The sequence below is a fragment of the Oreochromis aureus genome, linkage group 22, assembly GCF_013358895.1.
Source record: "Oreochromis aureus strain Israel breed Guangdong linkage group 22, ZZ_aureus, whole genome shotgun sequence".
Classification (NCBI taxonomy): Eukaryota; Metazoa; Chordata; class Actinopteri; order Cichliformes; family Cichlidae; genus Oreochromis; species Oreochromis aureus.
Genome location: NC_052962.1, coordinates 5,349,388 through 5,360,871, shown reverse-complemented (window position 1 = coordinate 5,360,871; position 11,484 = coordinate 5,349,388). Strand labels below are relative to the sequence as shown.

The 11,484-nt window shown below is 42.9% G+C and overlaps 1 protein-coding gene across 1 annotated transcript in view; it reads left to right on the top strand.

Annotated features, from left to right (window-relative positions):
* The first annotated feature begins 514 nt into the window (after positions 1 to 514).
* Positions 515 to 11,484, top strand: part of rims2b (regulating synaptic membrane exocytosis 2b) — a 71,330-nt gene continuing 60,360 nt past the window's right edge. The window contains exons 1-5 of the mRNA XM_039605625.1: positions 515 to 1,084; positions 6,789 to 6,821; positions 6,960 to 7,061; positions 7,319 to 7,529; positions 10,582 to 10,751. Coding sequence (XP_039461559.1) covers positions 930 to 1,084; positions 6,789 to 6,821; positions 6,960 to 7,061; positions 7,319 to 7,529; positions 10,582 to 10,751 — 671 coding nt within the window. The 5' untranslated portion in view covers positions 515 to 929. The remainder of the gene's footprint in view (positions 1,085 to 6,788; positions 6,822 to 6,959; positions 7,062 to 7,318; positions 7,530 to 10,581; positions 10,752 to 11,484) is intronic.

Genomic DNA, 11,484 nt, shown 5'->3' with positions numbered 1-11,484 from the left:
GCGCTCTTACTGAAGCCTAGAGCTGCCACCCAGGCAAAAGAAAAATAGAGCTATATCACGTTATAACCTGAAAGGTTTTTTGTTCTAACAATAAACTTTTCATGTTTGTTCAATATACTATCATGTTAGTACAATATACTTTTCACGTTTGAACAACATAATGTCACTTTATTAAAATATACATAATAATTATCACGTTTTAACAAAAACATTTTAGGTTCTTACAATATCAATATTATATTGTACTAACGTTTTCTTTTGTCTGAGTGGCAGCTCTACGCTGTACCATTATTCTTTCACATTATTAAATATGTTTGTTTTCGATCCATCAGTTCACTGGCTGACTGACTGATGACGCTGTTTGTAGCTTCCTCTGCAGTTCTATCTTTAGCTCCTCCCCCCCCGCCCAGCTGATCTTTGTTGTAGTACGTCACGTCGTGGCCCCCGCCCTCCCCGTCATGTGAAGATTTATTTATTTTCTCCTCCTTGCCCCTGCGCCTGTTATCGCCGAGAAGCACCGTACAACCACAGCGGGACACCGCGACCACAGCAGGCCAAGCATTAGGGCCGCAGGGCCGGGAGGAGCGGGACGGAGCCGCCGCTGACCCCGGAGGCGACATGACTGCGGAGTAGCGAGCAAAAGGACGCCGCTGCGCCTGCTGGTGAGCCGGAGGAGGAGGAGGAGGAGGATGGTGGTGAATGGTGGATGGTCTGATGGAGGTGCAGCTGCAGGTGGAGCGGCACCTCGAGCCTTCGCCGCGGCAGCAGAGCCGCTGAACGTACCTGGATCTGGACAAAATAATGTGAACACTCTGCAGCTCCCTGGCCTTCGTCGTTAACTTCATCATTTATGTTTATGATGACGGGATCCAGTCACGTGGCTCTGGCCTGACCGACGCGTCCTTCTCTTCCAGCGGCCCACAGGCACAATGTCCGGGCCGGCTGCACCGGCACTGGCCACGGAGCCTGGGTTTGGGCCGGAGCTGCCGGACCTGAGCCACCTGACGGAGGAGGAGCGCAGCATCATCCTGTCGGTGATGGAGAGGCAGAAGGAGGAGGAGAAGAAGGAACAGAGCATGCTCAAGTAAGATTATTGATTATGGAGTCAGCTGGTGTTCAGAGAAAATAAAAGCATCAGTGAGCATTTTAATTAAAAAACCTCAGCAGCTGCAGCAGGAAGGTTTAACAGGAAGTTTACCTCTCCAGATCGTCAGTGGCAGAAGCAGACTGCAGGTGTTCAGGCAGCAACAGATGAAGAAAAGTAAAGATAAAATAAAGTAAAGATTTAAAAGCTGCTCATAAATTTGGAGTTTACTGAAAAACAAAACTGATTAAACTGATCAGAAATTGTTATACCCACATAGCACACTGGTTTGGCCTGGATCTGGTGTCAAGCCGGCACTGCTGGCTGACGTCTGGCATGCTAAGTGGTATGTCATCCAGATACGGGCCAGGCCTGGCATAGATGTCACTGTTTATGTGATGGCATGCCATATCTGGCTCGATTGTGGTTTGGTTTATGTGGCCCAGGCTCATAGAAAATGAGTCTGACCCAGATCTATCATCAAGCTGGTACTTCTGACTGACTGGTGTCATGGCAGGGTGTATTTCAACCAGATGTGGGCCAGGTCTGGCAATGATGGCACTATGTATGTTCCTAATTTCCTATTTTAGTTTGAAGACCCAAATCCCATGTTGCAATACTATACTGCTATGGTAGCCAACATTTCAAATGCAGGTTTGACAGGTTTGTGAGTGTACACTTTATCCAAAACCTAGTGAAGGTTTACTCATGTTTACCACTGGGTGGCTGTAGCTCAGGAGGTAGAGCAGGTCACCTACTGATCGGAAGGTTAGTGGTTCAATCCCTAGCTCCTCCAATCTGCATGTCAAGAGTGTGAATGTGTAATAATGGAGTTAAGAAGTACTCAGTTGAGAGAAAGGGTGTGATTGAGTGAATGTAGCATGTTGTGTTCAGTGCTTTCCGTAATCCGGGAGAGTAGAAAAGCACTTTATAAGAATCGTTCTTCATGTTACTTTGCACTATTATGTTCTGGCACGTTGTTATTACATGGCTTGATTAAGGTACACATTAGGCTGACATCTAGTGCCAGAGCTGAAACTGTTCTGGGTCAGTACAGGACCACCAGTGTGTCTGCAACTGGTTGTGCTGGCCCATGTGTGGGCCACTACTGGCAATACTGATCTGGGCCACCAAAGGGCCATCATTCTTTGCTGTATGTGGGCCATGTGTAAGCACATTGTGCGGGCCAGATTCGGGCCATACCAATTTTGCTGTGTGGGTATTAGAATAACTGCTTAATGCAATCATTAATCTAATTCACTCCCCTATAAAGGTTTGCTGTATATCAGGTTAGGTTGATTGATGAACTGTTTCACTGATCACTTTTAATTGGGTTGATATTAAGCTCACAGACAAGAAGCTGTTTCTGAGTTTCATTTGAGGGACCTGTAGTGATTGGCAGAGAGCAACAGATCCATCAGGTGAGAACAAGGATGTGATTGGGAGGGCAGAGAGTTGCCAGTGATCTTCTGACCTGTGCTGATTGATCTGCTGAAGCCTCCTCTCTGCTTCTGTGCAGCTCCTGTACCATGCTGTGATATAAAGAGGACAGCAACTTCTCTATAGAGGAGATGTAAAAGATTAGCAGTAGCAACTTTTGACCCAGGTTGTTTTTCCTAAGCATTGTCAGGAAGTGACATAATTGCTCTGCCTATTTGGTGTTTTCTGAGATGTTTTAGAATGAAATTAAACTTCTTTACACCAAAATAAAGGGGAATCATGTGAAGGTCACTGGGAAATATTTTTAGTGATCAAACTGGTTTGAATGTGGCCCACAGACTGAAGTGAGTTAGAACTTTCTGCTGAAAGCAGTTAGTGTTTAAGGAATGAATACTCCTCCCTTCACGGAGCAACACAGTCCACTGAAATGTCTTCATTTTTGACATAATAATAAAATCAAACAGGCTGGTGATCTGCATACTAAACAGAGGTTCATTGGTTCATTCAGCAGATCAGTTTCACCAGTAACTGGAAAATGTTTTTGTAATGATCAATCAGCCTTTTATTGTGTTATTTATTATAGACTGGTTCTCATAGTGGTGAAGAGAGAGCTGAGCATAAAAGCAAAGCTCTCAATTTACCGGTCAATCTACTTCCCTACCCTCACCTATGGTCAGCTGTAGGTAGTGACCGAAAGAACAAGATCGCGGATACAAGCGGTATGGATGTTGAATGAAGAGGACCAAAAAAGCCGTGTGAAGATTAACAGCTCCTTTGGTTTTGAATCAAAGAGTCCAGCCACCCTTCGGAGCTTCCTCCGAAGGGTGGCTGGACTCTCCCTTAGAGATAGGGTGAGAAGTTCAGCCATCCGGGAGGGGCTCAGAGTAGAGCCGCTGCTCCTCCACATCGAAAGGAGCAGGTTGAGGTGTTTCGGGCATCTGACAAGGATGCCTCCTGGACCCAGGACACGCTGGAGGAGGTGGCTGGGGAGAGGGAGGTCTGGGCTTCTCTGCTTAGGCTGCTGCCCCCACGAACCGGCCCCAGATAAGCGGAAGAAGATGGATGGATGGTTCTTATATAGGGCTTTTCTTCTCTATTAGAGCACTCAACTGACTTTATACAAAGGAACAAAAAATGCTTGTTGCTCTGCAGTGCTTCCATCAAAGTGTGAATGTTTGTCAGTGTTAAAAAACACTTTATATAAACTGCTTGAATGGGTGAATGCAGCATGTTTTATAAAGTGGTTTGAGTTTTCAGATAGAGTAGGAAAGAGCTAAATAAGAATCAATCCATTTAGCATAAATGCATCCTTGAAGAGCTGTTTGTAATTTGTGTGTCTCCTCACACAGGGTTATATCTAACATCAGAGTGTTGTCCTGATCTACATACAGTAAATGTTTATACATTCACTCGAGAAGGTCACCGGATAAATGTGAACGCCCATCAGATAATAGATGAATAATTTTAATTCATTTAATTTTTGTGTCATGTTAAAATTTTTTGGAATCTTTGCTCAAATCCTTCATGACGGGTTTTTAACGTAAAATCTTTAAAATGAACTGCGGCCATCTCAGTGTGGTTCATCCTGTTTGAGGAGGTTTTGATGAGACAGCGGTGGCAGCCTGAGCTAATTGGGACAGGCTTGGTATGAGTACAGATCCTACAGAATGAGGACTGGCGTGTTCAGTTTGATTGTGCAGGGTGCAGATGGAGCTGGTTTTCACTGTTTCTCTGTACAGTGCTGTGCTGCAGCAGAATAAGTAGAGTCTGTCAGGATTTTACCCAGAATGCTTTGCTGTTTCTGGGATATTGTAGGTTTTACAGGCTCGCTGGTTCTTAACAGTCTGTCTCTCAGGTTTACTGTAACTGCAGACTAAATCCAGTTATCCCATTAGTGTGGGTGTTGCTTGGTGGATGAGGGGGGTCGTTGTTTAACAGGGATCAGAGCATCTGGTGGTTTTGGGCTGTCTGAGGACTGTAGCTATCTGTGAGGTGCTGTAACCACCTGCGGCCTCCAGATGTCACTGCAGAGTCTCTGAGGTCAAAGGGTTTCAAAGCAGTCTTCGTGAACACATCTGACACAGTTTTATTTTAGTCTGTTTAAAATGTTTAGTTTGTGTGGGCCCTTTCATCAGTGAAGTAAAACTGAGCGTCTTACTGTCCTCACTATGTGTTGGGGTTTTTTTCTTTTGTTTTTTTAAGCCCCTTCCCCTACATTGCCTGTCACTTACTGCCTCTCCCAAGCATGATTAGCTTTGGAAGTTTTGTTTGTTTGTTTTGCTTTTTTGTTTGTGGTTTGTTTGGTGTGTGTCACAAGTATGAGCCAATCAGCAATGACTTCTATGTAAAAAGTGCTGTGTGAAAGAGATGGCACACACTGTAGACCAGCTGCCAACCTTTCGGGGCAGGACAGGGCAGACATCGCAACACTTTCATGATTTTATTGCCAGCATGTGATCAGACCATAAATCATAGACCTCCTGACTCTCAGCTTGTGGACTCTTATGGAGCTGCTGTGACATCATGTCAGGCCTTGGCCAAGCCTGCATCATGACTGTTGACTGTCCGACATCTGTGTGCTTTTACTTATTTTATTGTTTCCTTCATCTTTTGTTCATTTTGCTTTTATGTTTGATTTTCAGTTAAGAACTGGTAAGGTCACAGGAAGACTAATGAAATCATTTCAATGAATCCTGTGTTTGTTTGCTCGGTTTGTTTACCTTTATGGTTGGCCAAACAAATAAACAAACCGTTTCAGCTGTGTGTGCTACTGGGTGAGTTGTTGAATTCTGACGCATCCTGGTGGTGGCAGAGGAGAACTGAATTAATCCTGTTTCAGCAGCTTGATGTCTCATTCTGTTTCTGCTCATTTGAAGTAGAGCCCTGTGTGGGACTGTTTTTTTTTTTTTTTTGTTTGTTTTTTAAAATCCCTCTTCCTCTGAATTTCTGACCATTACCACCACATTACCACCACTCCCGCTGTCTGTCTGTGTCCAATCCTGCCTGCACCAAAAGACTTATTATTATTATTCATAGCTTTCACATGACGTCAGAGCTACTAGGACACACCCTCCTTGAGGGCAAAACAGTACTTCAGTCCTTTGCCCTCCAGCCATCCATCAAACGTCTGCGCATTTAACTTAAACAAAATGCCATTTAGTTTTTGTGCTATCAGATGCACTAATCAGCATTTATTTACAGCTGCCAGAAGGATGTAGAGTATGGCATGTGAGTACATCTGCTAGCCGTGCCTTACAGGCCAAATCCCACCAATACCTGCTTCTCCACAGCAACTCAGGCTGTCAGTGCAGCTCATTTAAACTGTCTTAATATTTAACTAAAATTGGGAAAATGCTCAACTATACTGTTAGGACATGATAATAATGTGACAAATTAATACTACCAGAACTTTTCTGACACTACACTGTAAATATACGAGTCAACAAAATATAAGATTTACATGTGGTAGTTTGTTTAAGCGAACTATGTAGCACTTACCTTTGCTTTAACAATAAACAGTTTCTTGCTCTTCACCTCCTACACATTGCATTATTTACCTAGGTCAGAAGTACCCGTAGGTGTCCGTACTTTGAAAGCTTTCGTCCTGGCAGCAGCGTAAGGTGAGGGATTCTCTACAAGATGCAGGTAGATGTTACCGAACTGGAGCCTTTGTGAGAGACCTCGCCACTTTCAGGGATTTAAATAAAGCGTCTCTCCATGTCTTCATTTTTCTTCAATCAATTGATTATCCAGTTAATCTTGGGTTGAAACTGGTGAAAAAAACAACACTTTTGTCCTGCAGTACTATCAACTGTAATGTGTTACCCACTGGGCTAGTGAGTTGGTCACGTGAACCACATTATAAACACTCTATGATTAATGCATGTGTATGTGGCACTTTAAGTCCAGCGCTTTACTTTCTTTATTTTATAACTATTTTAAAGCTTTTCCAAATATCCATCTTTCCACTCTTTTCTTTAGTTTTAGACTCTCCAATCTGAATTTTGTTACCAACAGCAGTTGCACTCTTCATCCTGCTAACAATTTTGAGACCAACTGTTGCCCATGGCAACCTTAAAATCCCCCACTCCTGCAAGATTTGCGTTGGGTGGGATCCCAGTCCCAATGCAGGGCTCTAATTTAAAGCTTCAGTTTCAGTTTGTTTCTGTTATGATTTTGTTTTTATTTTATTTCATGATTAATTATATCACTGACGTCATCATCATCATCATCATCGTTATCATCGCCATGTTTATGTCTGCAGGGAGCAGGAGGAAGTGAAACCTCCCTCGTCCTCGTAAGTACCTCATCTCCCAGAGTGCACCTCCCTTAGCCACGCCTCTTTTCCTCAATAAGCTATTTCTTGTGTCCCACGCTGCCCCTCCCACCCACTGATGTGCTTCCTGTCAGCTGACTGTGTGTATTACCTGGACAGGTGGAATCCATTCTCAGGGTTCAGTCAGTTGGTCAGTAACGTTGCCACCAACGTGTCCGAAGTTCTGCAGGTTAAAAGTCCAACAGACAACGAACTGCAGACGTGAGTAAACCCGGAAGCTTACCTGAGCACAGGTGTTTGTGTCTCACCTGAGCCTCAGTTCAGGTAGACACCTGATGCAGTCTTTATTCATCATGTTGCAGTCTGACACTGAAGGTCCAAATCCAATCGTACATGCCTGGCTTCGCCTCTTTAATGAACCAAACAAGGACCAGCTCACTGGTCGTTCAGACTTCAGTACAGGTTTAGCATATGTCACCCTCTGACCTCTCCTCTCTCTAAAAACCTCCTCCTCACAGGAAGTTACATCAGCAGTTTGAGATGTATAAAGACCACATGAAGAAGCTGGGTGAGGAGTCACCAGAGGCTCAGACAGCGCGGGCAGAGTCTCCAACCTGCGGGATCTGTCGCAAGACCAAGTTTGCCGATGGCTGTGGCAGAGCATGCTGCTACTGCCAGAGTCGATTCTGCGGCCGCTGTGGGGGGCGTGTCTCCTTGAGAGCCAATAAGGTTGGTCTATGAGTGAGTGCATTTCTGCATTTTTGTTGTGGACATTGCTGATTATCTGGGGTCATTTTCAGTTTGACTATTTTTTTCAGTGACAGTTTAATAACTCTAGATCGTCTGAAATGAAACAATTAAATGTCAGACTGTGAGCTTTGATTTGATTGACGCAGGCTGGATACTGTGCATAAAAGCGGCAGCAATTCATAAATGGTAAATGAAACGTTTATACATCCATGGTTTGGATACGTTTGGTATTGTCCCTCAGGTAGCTCTGCTCTGATACAATAAAATGGAAATGTTACTTAAGATCAGACTCATGGGACAGACAAAGTTTCAGCACCACTGTCACTGCTTTGAGTCATCTGCCCACTTATGTATAAATTAAGATTCCTACCATCAACTATCACAACTGTGCCCTGTACTACAAACATGCCCTGTACTCACCCTAACACTGGAGATCAGGATAAGTGTTCACACGAAGCTGATTATCAACTCAGCATTTAACCTGTGCATTCACATGAAAGGGATGGTGCTGCAGCATCGGATCAATCTAAAAGGGGCATTTTGCAGGTCACGTGACTCTTCTTCCACAGAAAATGATCCCTATGAGTGCCACCTACTCTAGACATGTTATAGCTGCTGATTAAATATTTTTAAAGAATCTAAAAACAGAATTAAATACAAATTTGATATGAGGTCAGCAGGTGCAGTGTAGGTGTTTTGTTTTAGGATCAGATTTTAATGCTTTGAATCTTCCTACCAAGCTATCCTCGACTCTGTGGCACCATTAAAAACCAGGCAGCTCAAGGCTAAAACCGAGCTTTGGTTTAATGACACCACTCGGGCTGTGAGGAGGGAGTGTTGTAGAGCTGAAAACAGATGGAAGAGGGACAAACTGCAAGTGTCTCTTCAAATCTTAAAGAACTGCTGGCGTCTCTATCAGGATACAGTCAAGGATGCTAAAAGGGAATACTTCTCCAAGATAATTTCCTCCAACAGTCATAATCTACGTGTGTTATTTAACTCTATCAACTTAGTTTTAAATGCTCCACAAAGTGACTGTTTGGGAGTCTCTCATAAACTATCTAATGATTTTGTGTTGTTGTTTTTTTTTAAATGAGAAGGTTGCAGCTACGCAGGCTCTCATCTCTGCCCCTGAATCTGACCCCTCTGTCTCGATCCCTTGCTCTGCTGTTTTTGACCAGTTTGAGCCTGTAACTCTTTCTTTTTTAGAGGATGTGGTTGGTCATCTGTGGCCCTCTGTTTCTCCAAATGATCCTGTCCCTCGACGATTTTTTAAAAAGATTTTGCCTTGCACAGGGCAGGCTGTTCTTACTATTATAAACAGCAGTTTAATGTCTGGTGTAGTCCCTGCTAATTTTAAGCAGGCAGTAGTACAACCCCTTCTTAAGAAACCCACCCTGGACCACACTGTATTTACTAACTACAGGCCTATCTCCAAGCTGACTTTTCTGTCTAAAATCTTAGAGATAGATTGTATATTCCCAATTGATTGATTTAAGAAAAAATGAGAATAGTATTCTGAGGTCTTCCAAGCAGGTTTTAAAAACCTCCATAGCACTGAGTCAGCACTCTTAAAAGTTTTTAATGATATCTTCCCTACCTGTGATTCTGGTAATCATGTTGTTCTTGTCCTCCTTGACCTAACAGCTGCTTTTAACTCTGTAGACCACAACATTTTACTGTCTTGTTTACACCGTCTTGCAGGCATTCGTGGTACTACTTTGAATGGGTTTAGGTCTTATCTTTCTGATAGAACTTAGTGTTAACTTTTTAGGGTATGAGTCCTTTTCTGCGGCTCTTCAGTTTGGGGTCCCGCAGGGCTCAATTCTAGGGCCTCTGCTTTTTTCATTATATTTACAGCCCTTGGGAACCATCCTTAAAAAGCATGGAATGTCCTTCCACTGTTATGCTGACAACTGCCAGATTTATCTGCCTCTGAAGCAGAAATATGTCTTCTCTATTAAACCACTTCTGGCATGTCCAGAAGATATTAAAACTTGAATGTCCCTAAACTTTTAAAAATGTAATTCAAGCAAAATAGAGGTGATTGTGTTTGGTCCTTGCGGACCTAGTGATCCATCCGCCATTGATTTGGGACCCCTAGCAGAGTATTTTAAACTTGTTGTTACTAACTTGGGTTTTAAGATGGACAGTGACTTTAAATTGGACACTCAAATTAGAGCTACTGTCAAAGTCCAGTTTTTATCATTTCAGGTGCTTGGCAAAGGTAAGACCTGATTTATCCAGGCCACATTTTGAAAAAGTAACCCATGCTTTTATTTCATCTCGTTTGGATTACTGTAATGAACTGTATTTTGTAGTAAGTCCGTGTCTTCTCTCTCGTCTGCAGCTGGTTCAAAACGCTGATGCACGACTTTTAACCTGCCTGCCTTTAATCTAATGTGCTGATTTATTATTGTAATTTAATTCTAATTAATATTTTATATTTTTAAAGTTATTCAATGTATCGTTTTTTGGCATGTCAAGTGTACAGCACTTTGTTTTCAGCTGGGAGTTGTCTGAAAGTGCTATATAAATAAATTGCTTGCTTATAGAACAATAACGTGTTGTAAAATTGTTTGCTGACAACAGGAAAAACTTAGCTCTGTGAACCTGACTGGCTCTCTGGCAGCTGGTCCCTCTGACTCCTCTCCTCCTGCTGCACATGAACCAGCTGACTGACCATATGATTCATTTTCTCATTCATGAAGCCAGAGTTCAGAGCAGACAGAAACATAAGAGCAGACATTGTAGCTATATCTTATTCAGTATTTGATTAAAATTACTTTTTTCTCCCCTCCTGTTTCTACGGTAAATATCATGTCACCACTGATGCATCTTCATATTCCAGCTCCTCTGTATTAAATGGAAGCTCTACTCTTCATTTACCCATTGCCACACATTGCCATGGTGAATACTGATACCAGGATTCAGGCAACAGCAGCCTCTTACATGCATTTATAGTAAACAAACTCGGTGTGTGTGTGTGTGTGTGTGTGTGTGTGTGTGTGTGTGTGTGTGTGTGTTTCAGGTGATGTGGGTGTGCAATGTTTGCAGGAAGCAGCAGGAGTTTCTCACTCGGTCAGGGGACTTTTCCCCTGAAACGCTATCCATCAATTACAGCTTACACAGGGCTCCCCACCCACCTACACATGGGCCACTGGGTGCCACGGGGCCCTTGAGTAATGGCGCAGCAGAATGGTGGGTATTATTCATTGTTTATATTATTTATCATTTTTTGTTCCTGAGGCCATTTAACTGTCAGCTGTGCTTGCATACTTCTCATTAAAATCTAAACTTTTAATTAGTGAGATTGTTTTTAATTAGAGAGTGACCTCCATCTCACACTCACACACACACACACACACACACACACACACACACACACACACACACACATATATATCCTGTAATCAGATTAACAGATTAATAATCTGGTACCTTGCAGAGGATTACTGCTGGTGCTAAATACAGCACGCAGGCTAACAGTAGTAATGTCATTTCCTGTATTGCTGGGATTGGAGAGGGGGAGGGCCTTCCGGTGTGGTCCATGTCAGTCATAAACTTGCTGAGTGAGTCAAGGTGTTGGTCAATATCAAGCTTCAAACCTGGGAGAGCTGTAAAAACTTTATCTAAATGTTTGTGGTTGCACTCGGATTGACTGCATGTAAGTACACATCTCAGCTTCTTTATGCTCCCTGTTGATACAGATTCAAACTTTGTTGATCAGAAATCAGATTCACTTTCACCATCAGTAGGTTTAACCAGTGCTTTGATATTTTGATGCTTGTGAACATTGCATGTTGTTTGGAGCTGCTGGAGAAAAGTTTTAATGTTTCTATGCTGGATCGACATCTGCTGCTGGTTCTTGTTTTGGTAACAGAATTTAAGTCAGACAGAGTTTAGATTTTATGGTCGTAAACATAGAACAGGA